Source organism: Thermobia domestica, chromosome 2 (genome assembly GCF_964235325.1).
Source record: "Thermobia domestica chromosome 2, izTheDome1.hap1.1, whole genome shotgun sequence".
In the NCBI taxonomy this organism is placed as follows: domain Eukaryota; kingdom Metazoa; phylum Arthropoda; class Insecta; order Zygentoma; family Lepismatidae; genus Thermobia; species Thermobia domestica.
In genome coordinates this window covers 184,445,951-184,463,975 of record NC_137455.1, presented here as the reverse complement: position 1 = coordinate 184,463,975, position 18,025 = coordinate 184,445,951, and the positions used below count along the sequence as shown (strand labels likewise).

The 18,025-nt window shown below is 35.1% G+C and overlaps 1 protein-coding gene across 2 annotated transcripts in view; it reads left to right on the top strand.

Moving 5' to 3' along the window:
• The first annotated feature begins 6,631 nt into the window (after positions 1 to 6,631).
• Fem-1 (protein fem-1 homolog B) overlaps positions 6,632 to 18,025 on the top strand; it is a 54,443-nt gene continuing 43,049 nt past the window's right edge. For both annotated transcript variants that reach the window (XM_081748233.1, XM_081748231.1), the window contains exon 1: positions 6,632 to 7,179. In XM_081748233.1, coding sequence (XP_081604359.1) covers positions 7,054 to 7,179 — 126 coding nt within the window. In that variant the 5' untranslated portion in view covers positions 6,632 to 7,053. The remainder of the gene's footprint in view (positions 7,180 to 18,025) is intronic.

Sequence of the window (18,025 nt, the reverse complement as noted above, 5' to 3'; positions counted from 1 at the left end):
TTGCAGAAAAGTTTAAAAATCTGAAGATTTCCTCGCACCACTGTTCATAGCACTACCCCTATCAGATCTAAAATGGCGTCCTTTCAAGTGTTATTTAAGTTTGGAAAGTAAGTACACGTAATAATTAGACGGAGCTAAATCTGCGGAATAAGAATGATGATCTAGACATTGAAATCCTAGATTATTCAATATCAGTTGTGTTCGCAGGGGGTTGATGGACAGGTATATTCTCCTGAAGGAACAGAATTCCTTTCTTTTCATTTTCCGCGGCGTTGAACTTTGAATTTTTCTTTTAGTTTTGTAAGTAATTCAGAGATTCTGGATTAAATATCTGACCGTTGCGGAGGTAGTCTATGAGTACCACTCCATACTTATCCCAGAAAAATGTTGCAAACAGTTTCTCAACCTACTTCTGTGTCTTGAACTTCTTGGTGCGATGGAGAAATGAGTGCTACTACTCCATTGACTTGTTTCGATTCAGGATCCTAGTGGTACAACCATATTTCATCTATGGTTACTATTCGTGAGTGAAATTGATCAGCATTACGTTCAAATTGAAAGATGACTTCTCTTAATGCCGTCACTCTCTTATTCTCCTGACAGATTTTTTGGGAACCCATTATGTCGAAAACTTGAGCATACCCAAGGCATTCTGAATTATGCTACCGACGAGTTCCAAAGAAATGCTCAGAATCTCTGACACAAGTTTCGCTGAGAAAGCGGAGTGCAGCCAGACCTCAGACTATAATAAGTATATCGTGAGTTTACTATACCCTTTAAAAAGTATATAAACAATAGCTAGTGTGACCAGATTTTTTTAAATCCAAAAGAGTATATCCAAAAAAAACAAATTGACAGTAAGTATGAAGACAAGATGAATTACAGTATGTTATCCAATGCGCATGCAAATGAGTTAAATACTTAAAACAGTTTTACTCACCATCATTCATACTTTTGCGACGATCTTGCTTTCTTGAGTAAGTTAATGCCATCCTTTATTGCCAGTCTGAACTCTTACATTGAACTTCACTTTCATCACTTGTTCCAGTGTCGACACTGTGAGTTGACTTTTTTCCTCGCTCCAGTAAGTATTAATAGCATTGAAGAGCCTCTCACAATCAACATTGAGTTGAGTTGATTCTGAGTTTAACGTCCCGTTCAGCAGCGAGGCTATATGAGACGTGGACCTACTGATTAACGTGGAATCCGAACCACATGAGATCCCGCCGGGAATCGAACCCGGGTCTCCCACGCCAAAGGCGCGTACGCTAACCGCTTAGCCACGGAGGGGCTCTACAATCAACATTAGTGCCCGGTAAAGTAAACAAGAATTGTATGAATGGCACAATCACTTTTAAATTTGATCCAGCCCGCACTAAATCTTTGTACACTATTTTCCATTTGCCCATCATTGTCTCTCTTTTCTCTCCCCATTGTTCAAGGTGTTCTTTAACACATCTGGGTATTGCACAGTAAGTGTCAAAAATATCATTATCACTGAATTCCAACGAACTGTCTACATGTTTTACCTGCTCATAGAAATATGCAAACGACTCCTGAAATTCTTCATAGGTAACTGATGTGTCAAGTAGTAAATATTTCATCTTGTTTACTTCTCCGAAGAAACGTTGTGACCACATCTCTAAGTATGTTATCACTTCAAAGTAAAACCTTCTTGAGATTGAGTAGGCATATTCCTCTTTTATATTCCCTTCTTTTACAAGTTTCGTAAGTAAATTTCTAGCAGAAAACGGAAAAAAGTTTTGTTCAATTCTATCTTTGCAGTTCCTCAGAAGTTCAAACTATTCAACGGAAACTTCAGTCGCTGTTATATCCTCCCTTTCAATTTTTGTAATTGTTTCAGTGAACAAGATTAGCTGAGCATGCAGGAAATACAGCCACAACTCACTTGTTTCGTCTCGAAAGAAATTGACTATAGCTATTGGAGCATTTTCATCACTCAAAAGTACCCCTTAAGAGGGAGAAGGAGTGCCCTACAGCGACCGGAATATTGGTGTTCAATTTAACATGGGATCTCAACAATTTTTTAGGCAAATCATCGTTTCATTTCGTTCTTTTGCAAAAATGTCTCAGTAGCTCACTAAATATGATGCATCTCATTTTAAAGATGCAATTTGAACGCTGTGCGTGATATTTTCTTATAAATACAGATAATTATAATCCAAATTCGATAAGAAAATGATCAAAATTAGAGGGAAAAGTCTTCTGTTTTTTTACAGTAAGGAAAAGAGCTAAAAACTTCGGACTTTTTTGAGAATGGAGTACAATCTTTGTATTTGTGCGCTACTGTACTATTTTTTCGCTGTTTCCAAAGACATCCATTACACGATCGATGAGAAATTATATCCTTCATCATTGAATCTACAGAATTCAGAAATCAGATTTTTTCGTGTTCCCGTACTTGGCCGTCTAACTGCTAGATGTCACTATAGTCATTCCTCATCCCACTTTCCTTCTCAGCGGGAGCCAGTCCTTTTGAAAACCTACTTTGAGCTTCTTAACAGGGGCGGGAGAAAGGAAATCATCGTGAAGAACGGGAACTTCAAACAGGAGGAATGACAAAATTTATGACCTCTTTAGTTGATGGTTTCTGTTTCAGCAGTACAGTGTATTTGGAGATGGTTTCTATGAGAAGAAGTAATTTGTGTTTGTAGCGATGAAGTCAACCTTTCGACAAAGATTTGTGAAGGAGAAGCCGAACCAAAGTCTTCGTTTATGTGTACTAGACACACACACACACACACACACACACACACACACACACATATATATATATATATATATATATATATATATATATATATATATATATATATATATATATATATATATATATATATATATATATATATATATATAGTGGCGGATCCAGGATATGATCAAGGGAGGAGCTAAATCATAGTTTGCCTCTTTATCCAGAGTAAACAGGATTGAAGCCCATTTTATCCTGTGTATATGTGAGCATCAAGGAAGGGGGGGGGGGCTATAGCCTCTATAGCCACCCTTGGATCCGTGCCTGTATATATATACTATTTACAGCGCCGGATTTACGTATAAGCTAAACAAGCTATAGCTTAGGGCTCCGCTCTCTTGGGAGGCCCCAAAATCTAAAGAAAAACTGGATATACATTTTTAAAATACAAGAAACTTTAAAAAAATAAAATAAAATTTATATATACATAGCAACAGTGCTTCCTGCTATGTAGCCTAGGTTCATGTAATTAATGGAGCTCCTTCTGCTAGTCTGCTTCCTAAATTATCTCTAGTTTCTCCATTTCTGTATAAATAAATACTTCTAATCCTCGAATAATATAATTGATTGAGTGTACGTACACACGTTAATTAGAATAATAATCACTGCGCGATTCCCACTACCAAAAACTAACTCACTTTGAAGGGAAAACAAAACCCCGTGCCATGAACTGTACGAATACCAGATATAAATTTCGAAAATATAAATCATTCCAGGTACTCAATCGATTTAATTAACAATTTAATAATTAAAACGTTGAGAGTTTGGATAAATCTATCACTTTAATTTTGCCGTCTTTACTATAGTTTTAGTACTAACTAATAAAAACAGTTTAGTTATATTATTATTTTTTCTTTTGCAAAAAGAAAATCTGGCAACCCTAGAATGCAACGAGAACGAGAAACGCAGTACAGCGCAGCGGGTCTGCTAGTACGAAGTACTAAACAGTGCTTTGAACGTCCAAGGTTTTACAGGAAAACAAATGCGATTTTCAATGGGAAAATGCATTAAACGTTAAATGAAATTGAAAATGCCATAAAAGAGTATAATTCGATATTTTTGGGAAGAAAAAAAGAGTATAGAGTATATGAACCTCGAAAAGAGTATAATACTCTTAAAAAGAGTATGTCTGGTCACCCTACAATAGCTTAAATTATTTTTGTCACTCGAAAACTGAGGTAGCCTAGGCCCTCCGGCCCCGGGCTATATCCACCACTGGCTGCAATTTTCAAGAATAATGTCACAAATTGCATCCATGATTTCGGGAAGAATCATTGCTTTTAATCATCCTGGATGTAAAGCATAATTTGTTGAGAAATCGCCACGTTTATACTAAGCCATTTACTTCTTCACCATTGTATGGGGGAGAGTCCCGTGGTGTTTCACTGATTTCCTAATTAATTTACTTCTGTGACTTTCCTTGGTGGAACAAAAATGTTATAACAGTTAGGATCTGGATGTTCGTGAAATTATCTGTTTGGGCACACATAATCACTTCAGAGGCCTGAGAAACAATAAGAATTTCATTATTAATATAAAAATTTGTATTTGTATATGGATACAGAGATATGTTTTTCTAATATATATATATATATATATATATATATAGAGAGAGAGAGAGAGAGAGAGAGAGAGAGAGAGAGAGAGAGAAGATATATACGTAGAATATACTACTAGACGAATGTGTTACTTGTAGCATACGCGAAAGTAATTCAATTTATGTTTAGGCTTCAAAAGTTTCATTGAAAAATATTTCATGTGCAGACGTTACTTATTTGTTAGTTACAAATTTTACTTGAAATAAGTTTAATTTATAACTATATACGTCTAATATCAAAACAGCAACGATATACACAATGTAATGTAAAATAAGTCAAACGTAATAAATATGTCATTTTTGGTATGGCAAATAGCCACCCCCCGAAAATGTATCTGCCCCCTCCTTTACCTCCTAAGAACTTAAAGCTGGCGTCGTCACTGAATTCAGCCCTTTTTGTTCCAATTTGATACTATTTTTCAGCCCACTCCAGAGCTAGAACTATGACAACACTGTTTGGAAATGTTAGAAACAGTAGTTAGGAAAGGAGAAGAAATTGGTCTAAAAATAAATGAAGAAAAAAGCAAGTTCATGGTTTTTAGTGGAGACATAGAGGATAAAAATACACAAGCAGGAAACATAGTAATAAGCAGGACTGAAAAAATAGAATTTTTAGGAATCACACTTGAAGAAGGAGAACAATACTTAGTTGAACATGAGAAAAAACTGAAAAATAAACTACAAAAATATACAGCAATTATAAAAAATAAAGCAATGTGGTCATACAATAGATATGAGGTGTCAAGAATATTATGGAAACAAGTAGCAGTACCGGCGCTAACATATGCAAATGAAGTAATAACTGTAACGAAAAAAAACAGGAGTATTTTGCAACAAGCACAAAATCAAATAGGAAGGTTTGCCCTAGGAGCAAATAAATTAAGTGCAAATGTAACAATAACAGGAGAGATGGGATGGAGTGATTTTGAAAAAAGAGAAGGTGTGAGTAAAGTAAAATATCTTGGAAGATTAAAATTTATGGAAGAAACAAGATTAGTAAAAGTGGTGCATGAGGCCACTAAACATATAAGAAAAGGGGAGAACACGAAATGGTTTAGGAGAGTTAGGAAATTAGAAAGAAAGTATGATCAAACTACCCGCTGGCATAGAGAAGAAAATTATAACAATTGGGAAAAAATCACAGAAAAAACATTTAAAGAGAAAGCGCAGGAAAAGTGGTATGAAGAAGTTGTTAAGAAGAGCAGTTTGAAAGAAATATACACACATAAAAAGAGTTATGAGAAAATAAATTATATGAACAATGATTTACGAAGCATTTTACTTTTCAAAGCCAGGTCAGGGAGCCTTGAAACAGGGGTAAGATTGAAAAAATTTAAAGAAGTGAACGAAAAATGTCAATTATGTTTTAAAGAAGATGAAACATTAGAACACTTATTGTTAAAATGTGAAGAAACCCAAAAAATCAGGGAAAAATGGAAATGGATCGATGAAATGAAAGACGAAGGGAATTTGGTTAAATTAGCTTGGAGGCTAGGCTTTAATGTAAATGGAAGGGAACTAAGTGAGAAAGAAATAGAAAAAACTAAAGAACTTCTTGAATTTTTGTGGAAAAAGAAAATGGAAAACGTTAAATGAAAAAAAAGAGCAGTAGTACTTTTATTTTTTTTCTTTTTTTTTCAGGATCCAAACTTCCGAAGAGAAGGAAGGAAAATACCTTGAACCTGAACCTGAACCCGCCTGAACCCCTATGAACTTGGTATGTGGACTCTGTGGAGTATCAAGCTCGGGCTTCCACTAAATTTAATTTCTAATGAAAACTAATTGAAAATAGGAGATAATGAATTCCTACTTTTAAACGTGACTATACACTGTTATTGAGCCCTGGAATTTCAATTTCACAATATTGTTTCTAAGTTCCCCGTTTCAATTTTCGTAATTACATTTTACACGGTCTTAAGATTAATTGCCGTATTTGGAAAGATCTGCATGTTAAAAGAGAAAAAGAGAGAGAGGGAAAGGAAGAAAGAAAAAGTAAAGATATATCCTTTACATATAGTTTTCAGGAAATTTTATGCAAGTCAGTTCTTTGTTTCGATTTCTCGTCTTTAGAAAAAAGTAGCAAAGTTTTGAAACAATCTTCAAGGTTCAAAATTCCAAAATAAAAGACGTGAGACTGCGTGAAGCAACGATAGTGAACAAATGTCACATTCAGCTGTTCAACAGATTTAAACAATTCTACTTTTTCCAACACTTTCTGTGCCAATATTGTTAAAGGTAATAGGTTTTCGATGTTTTTCCTTTATAATTTTTAAAGTTGGAAAGCACCTTGAAGGTCTGATGACAGGCCAAATCACATGGAGCACTACGCAATCTTGAATCAGCTGCCAAATTTACAAGGTTCGTCGTACTTCTCTAGATGCAATTGGTTACAAATGCGGCTGCGCGGTTTGCGCCATACATACATATGTGTATGCATTACTGAAAGCAAAATAGATCGACAAAGGAACAATAAACGAAGAATCGTTGAAGTGTTGAGTATTTTAAGAGGCATAATCTTGCAAGTTATTTTGATGGAAACTGAAATTAGAATTCAATGATTGACGCAGAGATAAGCATTTAATTTGTGTGTGGAAATGGTGGTGTTTTGTTGGAAGAAGTTGTGCCACCGTTGTAGTGTAACATACGTGTGATTCTGTTCTATAGTATTCATTAGTTCTAGAACATGACAGAATTAACACAGTCACTAAGAAATCGTGTTTATTATGCTGCCCAAGATGGCATGGCTATAACGTTGTATGCTTTACTTGCAGAAAAGAGTGAAGCTGAAGTTCAGGAACTATTGAATCAGGTAAAAGTGTTTGGGATGGGTCCTATCTCTTGTTTCACTAATCTGATAGTGTAGGATTATGGTTTTATGGCTAAACTAGTGTAGTAAAATAGTCCTCAAATGTAGTAAAGTATTTCTTACTGATACAGGAGAAGTATCAACAACAACAAATGATACCTACAGTATAATTACTGATAGTACTAAAATACATAAAACCACATAATACACTTAAGAAAATGGTATTTACTAAATTACAGGAAATCATGTAAATATACACCTATATAAATAAACTACACATAATGTTATTCAGTATTTGTTTATTTGGTATAGGTATTTTGGATTAATACGCCAGGCGCCATGTTGGATGATGTATGGTATGGAAAAGTGATTCATACTTCTCATCCAAGAAAATTACCACATTTTGGACGTTCTCCATGTAGACCTATGCCTGGATTTAGTAGCCTGTTGTTGCCATTAATGGGAAAGCGTATAAGAGGGAAGAATTTGTGTTATTAGATTTGCAAATCGACTTTTCCTCGATTCGTATTACTCTGGATCTTTCATTATTAAAGTTTATACTTAATGAAATGTCATTGAATAAAGCCCTTTTCTAACGTAGGTTTCATTAAATAGGGTAAACTATTGTGCCTCTACCTTCTATGGCAAGGTTTCAGAACACAGGTCCACCTTCCCACTGAGCTGTAATAAAAACAAAGCAACGTGGGGCTCTAACCCGCCTTCACTCGCTGACGCTCGCTCGGCAATACTATGTAAATGAAATATTTTACTTTGGTACAGAAAAAAATCTACTTAGCTATTAACCTGTGTTCTAGACTCTCCCCACCTTCTATTACACTACGGCCTATTAAATATTTCCTAGGAATCGAGCATAGTCTGAGTACAAGGGCACAAGTGTAATTTATTGTTTCCCTTCGATAGAAGGTTGAAATAACGTATCAATGATATTACATCTAAAACATCGCAGCTATTGCGGTTCTGATCTTCTGTGGTTAAGTTTCAAAGTTGGTCGTCTGTTTCTAGCAAAATTTTGAAACTTTACAGGGAAGAAATGGATAATTTACTCGTTTGCGTGCTTTTATATATATATACATAGAATCATTTGGCAAACAGAGGGACCTATTTCGCGCAAGGTTACCAGACTGTTGGATGGTAGAAAAGTAATGAGCATTTGTATTTTGAACATGGCTCCAATTGGTATCCTTACACACGGATAATGGTTTCACTCGAGCAGATGGTTCTACTAAATAGAAAGTTTATAGGTAAAATATGGTGTAAAGGAATAGAGTGTGAATATAAGTAATTACTGTCAGTGCAAACATATTGAAATGAATTTTGAGCGATATTGAAAGTATTGTACAAGAGTGTATGTGTAAGTGTGCTATTCCACTATCCTCCTTTATGCGTATGCCCCCCGTCGCTCACGCCCCTGCTCTCTACAAACGCACTTCCTAGCACCCATTAGGATACCCTCATGCGCTCCTGCTCTGACTCGGGTACATAGCATCCGTGCGCTCTAGTAGTCACCTAGCGCAAGTTGGTTCGTGTTTGTCCACTAGTTTTTACGCCATACGAACTCTCTGTATTTATATTGAGCCCTTTTCAAGTCAATCTGCAAATCAAGCTCAGTTAAAAGAAATACAAAGCTCCAACCTAACGTGAAGATATAAACAATGTGCAAGAATTTTGTAGTACTGTCTGCTGGAGTAATGCCGAGCCGAGAAATTACACTCTATTAATTGTAACAAAATAAGTCCAAACTTCCCTAACCATAAACTAACCCGATCCTACCCTACTAATTACTGTACTTTATTATGCCCTTTTTAAGCGGTCCTAAAAATCGATGATTTTTAAATTTTCGTAGCTGTTATTACGCTTTTTATCGAGAAATATGGTGGACGACCAACTTCAGAATAAATGCATTCTGCTGAGATTTTATTGAGGGATTGGTTCGCTATCAGGCATACAAGGAAATACTAACAAGATCACGGAACAATTGTGCAGGAAATGTTCACGTGACACGGAGGATTACAAATAAGTTGCAGTATATTAGAAAACATTCTTCAGCATAGAAATGGAAGGATTTAAATGAAGTCTTTTAGTTTAACGTCCCAGGTTTATGCCTTTAGGCCAAAGCAGACGGGTGATTAATATAAGTGAATTATTGTGATATTAAATTTTTGTGCTCTAACCCGAGACCAAATGCGCTAAACAAACACGCACTAGCCAATAGTCCAGCATGCTCTGCTGGAAAACACAAACTAGGAAAAGGATCTACTTTCATTTGTGATATTTTTAACTGATGATCTAGTTTAACACATCATCACTCTTTCCTAATCTACACAAATGACTGATAAAATTCTTAGGTGCAATCTTGTTTGACGCAAACAAGGTTTTTAGAATGTACTAACAATGTCTAATGTTGCTTTAAAAGATAAAAATATAAGTAATCAAAATATATATGGAGTTATTACGTTTGACTTCCCTAATAACGTTAAAAGACGCAATCCAAACTGTCTATAACAATGCCATGATGAATTAAATTTCTAAGTGCAGTCTGAAGTCATGATCTCTAACTTAAAGTTCTTGCAGGTCAGGTTTAAGCACACGACTCGAAATAATTAGTGAAAAATTATATTTTACTAGTTAGGCTGCCTTCTTATTGTTCTCCAAAAGATTTTCACTGGACTTCATGATTTTACCCCACTTCGCATAGATAAAATTCAAGTGGGCCACCAAAATTAATTGCTGATTAGTTACAATGCTTTTACTATTTGCGTATAAATACAACATCCGAATGTATAGTATAAAAGCTTCAATGTACAAACCCAAACTAACATGTGCTAGGTGTCCGCTAAGAAGCACGAATATGCTAACTAACAGTCAGGCAGGGTGAAGCTGGTGGATTAGTGCGGGATTGATTGCGAAGGGAACAGGCGAATCAGGGATGGTAACTGTGTGAAAGAGGGTAGTGAAAACGCGTGGGTTTTTGCAATGATACGAATTCCATTAGCACCGGTAATGGTTTCACACTCGTAATGCTGCACTTGTAAATATGATACACCTTTGTACACTGTGTAGGAGTACTCCACTGGCAGAAAAAATATCTAATAGTCATTTTTCATATACACTCATTTAGGATATTATTTAGTTCATTCCTCAAATCACTTGGTAGTGATTACGGTTCGTTATTTGTACTTGTGATGAGTATGAATAGTTTGGACGTGCGAGCGGATGCATCCGTAAGGAGCAGGCTCGTCAGCGACTGAGGGTATACGCATAAACGAGGTTGTTCACACCACCTTGCTATAAGTCACAGTACCGGCTCCGGAGCCGTCGGTGAATTTGGGGGAGATACCAAATGCCATCCCTCACGTATTTTGACCATCGTAAGGCACTTGTAATGATTTTACAGTAGTGACTCTACCATAGAATATAGCTTTATTACTTAGTATTTAATTCTGCCGCCTGCAGAAATTTGTCCCTTGTAAGCATATATTTCCATTTAGAGTATCGAATTTTACATGTAAATTTCGCAAAATTTAGTGTGCCTAAACTTGACCAGGACCATAAAATCTCCGAAAGATGTGTGATACGTGAGATATAACAACGCAGTGTTTTTCAATTGCCTGAGTTCACGCGCATACAATCACTGACGCGCCTTTTTCACTCTGTTAGGTGCAATTCATGCTTTTTAGTTATTACTTAGCTCAAGTTGATTGGTGTCTTCTACACTGTCGTTTTTATGTCTGAACCCTTATTTATACCCATAACTATTACGCCTCCCTGAAACAACAACCCAGGAATGCAACTCCACTCGCAAGGGATAACGTACTGGGAGTGTATTTCCAGATGACAGAAGTACATATATAAATTAATGTATGATTCCGTAAAATATGATAGCACGATGGCTTGTTTACCGTGAAGCATTGTTTTATTAAGTTAACAATGTTTCGTCGTCATGCTTGCTATAGCTTTTCACATCATTTCACTAAACTACATCTATTTAATCTTTCTGTACTTGCACCATAGAATACTCCATTTGTAAGTATTTTATATTGGAAATAAAGGAGTTGAAGAATGTGAATAATTGTGGTTAAGTGAACTTAGGATGTCCACAGCAAGTATGGGGATGAAATATAGTAAAACTACGCATTAAAGTAAATGGGAGTTTTATTTTTCACTTTCATAAGAGTGCGTAAATATACATACATTAACTTGCCCTATTCAGCTTGTGCAACTTTACCGATGTCATATACGGAAGTAGATCTAATTGAATGCAGATTCATTACCATTGAATAAGTCCATAGACTAAATATGAGGCGGTAGTGGCTTATATTTATGGTAAAATATAAATATGGTAGTGCGCTCACACTTAGTTCGATCCCAGCTCTCAGCAGGTCGGGCAACTGTGTATATGGATTTTCTCGAGGTTCTTCCACTTTCTTCATTCCACCATTTTGATCACCAGGGTTGGCTGGTTTAAATAAAAAAAAAAGAAAAAAGAAAAAAATCGTAAAAGTGTAACTATTCGTAAAATCTTGATAAGCACGCATTTGTGGATTATCACGTTTCACTCCTATATATTATTCGTAGTATATTCAGACCTAAATTCCCCATTCTTTACTCAGAGAGATTATATTACAAAAGCAACTTTATGTAACTTTATGGATGTTTCTTTTGTGATTTTTTTTATAGTTTGTTATTATTGTTATGCAACAAAAGGAAAATTCTAAGCATTGTTTCGTTTTAATAATGTTTACTATTGATAAAATACATCGAAATGCCGTACTTTTTTGGGGAGGGGGGTCATACAAAACCCACTGGAGGCAATTATTGAAATAACAAGGATCTTTGGTAACTATTTATTTATAAATGGGTCAGAGCCAAAGTGGACTCAAATAATTCGTATCTTTATTCACTTTTCTTACTGATATGCAAAGTAAGTCGTTATTTTTCTTTAACTTGGACTAATAAAAGTCGTAGTGAACTGACTTGGACAAAATTAGTTCTTCTGTACTCTGTAGTACTATGAAATTGTCCATATGTAATTCTGTATAATGGTTCCACTTGTGCAATTGTTTATCTTTGTCCTTCTGTCCTAATAACCTTTGACGATTATATTGACAAATATGTAAAGATCAGTCAACGTATTTTTATCAGGAGTCCTTCGTGAGTGAGTCGGCAGACGTATCGCATTTGTGGCAAATTAGTCCCGGTTTCGAGTTCAAATGGAGGACAATTTCTCGTGCATGTAAGCCGAAAAGGGTTTGGATTCCGCTTTAAGCTTATGTGACCCCTTCCAGCATAACCCGGTTGTTGCATACTAACACCAAGGCGAACAAGCTTATTTCTGTTCATATGTGATATAAATACATAAAGCAAATTATTTAAACCAAAAAAACCAGGTTTAAACTAAAAAGAAAACTGGTTTAAACTTAAAAAAAAACTTCAATAGAAAAACTTAAAAAAAAACTTCAACTTTTTCAATAAAAACCATGGTTTTTGCCAACCCTGATGATCATCATCTCTCTTCGTCTCGAAACATGATCGTAGGACATTAAACTGTAAATGCAAAGACAAACGTAAGTAATTTTACTTAATTTATTACGTAAACGTAACTTGCATTTGGTTAATGTAAATGTAAACTTTGAATTTACGTGATTTAATTCTTTCACATAGTCATAACAAATATTTTGAATACCAATAATATGTGCATTTAATGTTTTCCTCGATCTAATGGAATCGAAACACTTTATTAATTTGTAACAATCAATAAAATGTTCTGAGCTTCAGATAAATTTCAACAAGATAAAATGTAGTGCATCTTTCAAGATTTTATAAAGCATGCCAACTTTATCAAAACTTCTTCAGTATGAAAATTATTGCTATAACCACTTATTAAAGATGTTTTCTTATTACCATATCAATAAATTTTGTTTAATGTTCATCAACAGATTTCAGTCTTCGTTAATTTTTCACCAATTAGCCTCTTATCAAAATACTTATAGTATTCAGGCTTACATTACCCGGTTTTATTTTATTTTATTTTTTATTTTTTAAAATACGTCAACATTAGAGAAATTCAGGTATGAATCATTTGTGTCAAGCAATATATGATACGGTTTGATAAACCAATTTCATTAATATATATATATTTGCTTTGTTGATTATTTTGCAATACTTTTAATTATTCAGTAAGTTCTTCCTATTTAGAGATATTCATGTTTTTCACATCGAGTAAAAAATTACCTTTCAAGGGTGCCATAAACAAACATGAACTGGTTTACTCATCAGTAATTATTTGTCTTCAAATAACATAAATTCCTGATACAAAAATGAAATAAAATCTTTTGAGTTTTACGTCCCACAGTTATGCCGGCAAGGCCAAGATCAGTACAACGTATTTTTATCAGGAGTCCTTCGTGAGTGAGTCGACAGACGTATCGCATTTGTAGCCAGTTAGTCCCGGTTTCGAGTTCAAATGGAGGACAATTTCTCTCGGATGTAAGCCGAGAAGCGGTTTGGATTCCGCTTTAAGCTTATGTGACCCTTTCATCATAACCCGGTTGTTGCATAATAACACCAAGGCGAAACAAACTTATTTCTGTCTATATGTGATATAAATACATAGAGCAAATTATTTAAACAAAAAAAACTGTTTTGTTTTTTTTCAATAAGAAGCATGGTTTTTTCCAACCCTGCTCCATCCGACTATTCTTACATAGAGACTGGGAGAGCATAGTTTATAAGACTTGCACGGTAAGTATTCATAAGTAATGTCAGAATACTAATGGTTGATGCTGGTGTCAACTTTGAATAATGGGCTTACTCCTGACAAACCTGTCTGTGCAGTAGATAAGTTTATGTGGCTCGAATCCCAGTTCGTCTGTAGGTTCCCGTATCTCACAGTATAAATGGTAAAAAAAAAAAAAAAAAAAGAATGTTATATTCGAAACAGCAGATACACATAGCACATCTGGGTAATTACATACATAAAAACAAAAAATAGTTGCATTAAAAAGCAGATCGGGAAACTCCTGAATTCTTTTCGCATGTCTGGCGAAATATGTGACGTATAGTACGATTATTGTCGCATGTTACAATGGTCTTTTGATTGTAAAATATATTTAAAGCACGTTGGCAATGAAAATGAGATACCGAAAAGAATCCAATATTTCAGTTCTTCCAAAAAAGTATTTTTTTAAAATCCAATTAACTTTTTCAGATTTTTGCATTTTTTGAGGAGTTGACTTTCAGTAAGTAGCTACTGCAGTACTATTCACCAGTATCATGGTTAATAATCCATTTCCTTCAGAATGAAACAAGCTTTTAAATGGTAGCATGCACATGTGTTCATAAAGTACGAAAATAGGAAAATTCGGGATAAGTAGGGAAATTTCCTTTTTTTTAAAAAGAAATCTGATGCCGTGGAGCGATCCCGGTTACAGGTATTCGAATATAATCCAACTTAAAACATACTATGGTCTACACGTAATGTGTGTGCCAAGTTTCGTTGTAATATCTAGAATAGTTAGGAGGGAAAAAATATTTCTAAACTCTGTTTGACAATACAAATGAGATACTATCGAATAATCAAAGTCAGTAAAGAAAATTCTTATCCGTCTGATGTACTACACATTACACTGAATTAACATTCATTAATACAAAAGCAATAAACCCACATAAGTGAGAGGTAAAACGAACACTCACTTCCCTTATTTTGCTCAGAACTAGATCATACAAAATTTTCGGGATGTAAGGAAGAGAAAGGGAAAAATTCTATGAGGTCTATTTCTTAATGTTCACATAAATTGTGGACCTGAAGTACCTAGAAACAATACCGATAAACTTTATTTTCCTTCCATTTTTGCGAAGCAAAAGCAAATATTTCTACACTAGCTTGATACGCATGACTTCGTTTCAAGCGCAGACTTCAAGGGACATCACCTATATCATCGAACGGAAAGAGCGGAAAATGTCTTTTGTTATACCCTCTTGGCATAAGGCTAAAATATCACTTTAAAACAAACATATAGGTTCTAGATGATTGATTATATTTGGCATAGCGTTTGTGCCAAAGCGGTTAATAAAGTCGGTTTCTTTCATCTCTGGCTCCTGACGTGAAGTACTAATCTAGTACTTGCGTGACGTGTTTTGAGGAAAGTTAAGGAAATCTTCGATCAGGACGTTTGGCCCTTGAATCCTGAGTGTAATAGGGGATTGTATTTCTATTCTATATTGTATAAAATTACCCATCTCTTTGTTACTCAACAAAATTGCCTACTTCCTCCTTTCTTGAAATCGAAATATAATAAGTGAGTGCTAAGTGTATCCCATAAAACTCAGATTGGTCTTCACGGATTTCGTTTGAGCGACAAAGGACTTCCGTATTTTCATTACAAATGTGACTCAAGTCATATATCTTTTCATACATGTATTTAATCTTTACTAATGTACTTGGAATTAGTCTTCAACTGACCTCTTAAATCCATGTATAGTCAATACGATTTGATTCGTCTTAGCTATGTTTAATTGTGCCAAATGATTGGTAAAAATATTTTTATATTAATACCCATGGCTGTCTCCAGATAACAATCTTTCTAAAACCAAAATAGTGTTGATTTAGTCATTTATTTCACTAAGAAGTTGGGAATAATTTTTTAAGTAAATATAGCCTCGCTAGTATAATACAGGGAAAGTCAATCAATACCCTACTGGGAAATTAATGGAATATATAATTTATTTATAAATGATTGCTGTCTTCATTTACATTTCTGCTTATGCAAGGTTGACATTTCTGACGATTTGGTCTCATCTTTTTCTCTCTCACAAACTAGCCATTTTCCCAGCTTTCTTACCTATATAATCCTTAATTCTTTTTTAGCACTCCCCGCTGGTCTAATGGCTAGCGTGTGCGCGTTTGGTGGACGTGATCCCGGGTTTGATTCTCAGTAGGAGAGCATTAAAAATTCGATCAATTGATACAATGGTGTTTCATATTTCACCTTAAACTCTTGGTCCCCTTACCTCGGTGCTAAAAGGGGATGCTAAGTTTCAACAAGAAGAACATAATCAGTGAATCGACCTTAGAAGTACCCGGCGTGGAAAGCTATGAGAGACAGCCTTTATTACCGAGCCGAGCTTGTTCCTGGCCGAACTCGGCCACCAAATATAGCGATCTTCTTTCTTAAACGATGGCTATATTCCTACAAAATTTCGTTTAGATCCGGCCAGTAGTTACTGAAAAATAACGTACCACGTACAAGCCCAGTCCAGCATATCCCTGGCCGAGGTTGGCCACCAAATATAGCGATCTTTATTCCTTAGACTATGGGCTACTTGCCCACCGAATTTGGTTTAAATCCGGCCAATAGTTACCGAGAAATAAAGTACCATATGAACACGCCCACACTCTTATAGGTATACGTGGAGTGAAACTATAAGCTCCCGTATATTCCCGGAGTGAGCTAACAAACAATTGAATTCTTCTTATGATGTGACCCACCACTGTGATCTTTTTCCCGTACTTTTTTTTCTTCTTCGAAATCTCAGTAATGTTAATACTGCTTCGTATTTTTTCGTTTCTAATCTAATCCATCCTTGTGACATTGCGTATCTATCTCATTTTCATTCCAGTCACATTTAATTTCCTTGCACAGGAGATTCTTAAAGGATTCTATGATTAATTAGTAATCAGTGCTTCTGTTTTAAAAGAGCCATAAAACAGCGATAATTATCTTACACTAAAACACAAATGCTGACAAAGCAAAGCAACGTTTTATTAGAAAATAAGAGAGACGCCTTATCCCTGTTATGCGAAATAAAAGTAGAGAACGAATTACAATTCCATGCAAATCAATATAATATTTAGGACGAGCAAATCTGTTAATTGGAATTAGTGAGGTAGTGAACCATAGATAAATCGGAATAACTTTGACTATAGACAGAAACTAAGCCACACTATGAAAGATCGATATATAGAATTATATTCTGATTTCTATATTTCTTACAACAAACTTCCTATAGATCAAGGGTGGCCAGCTTTTTCAGGGTTGTGGGCTGCTTTTCATTTCAGATATCGCTGACGGTCTACATACCTGTTCACTACCTCTAACGACTTGCCAATCGACACGTTGGCCATTCCTGCTAGACATACATTGGACTCTTTTTTTAGCCATAATTTACTTTACTTGATGACCAAGATATATATATATATATATATATATATATATATATATATATATATATATATATATATATATAGATACGATAACCTGTGACTGAAGTAATCTAATACTTTGCCATTCACAAATTCAATAATCTCTAAATCCGATCCAGTCAGTCTCTCTCTCTCTCGCTCGCTCTCGCTCTCGTATAGACTCATTCTTGCCAACTTCTATGTATCAAGCATGGTACAGTTACTCAAAGCCCTTTCTGCCCAAGCTACATTAACAGTTTTTTTTTTTTTTTTTTTTTTTTCGTGTATGAGAGCTCTAGAATGTGCGATTGAGAAAAGCAGAAGTAATAACAGAATTAACATTGAACCAGCTTGTTATATACACGGACGTTAGAAATTTGTAGGAGACATATAGGGGTAATGCAAGTTAACGCGAATATCCGATTGCAGTGTGTAAGGAAATTGATCTCGGAGTGTATAGGTAAGACGAAGTACGTAGTAACAAGTGGAGACCATATCCACACACACAAAAAAAACCGTAATCTATAATAATAATTATAATAATGTAGATGTGAATAAATTTAAGTACGAAGACTATTTCGAAGGTTCGTGGGCTAAGATCACTATTAGAAGTCTGAGTCTGTAGAAGGGTTGGTGTGGGTTTCCTTT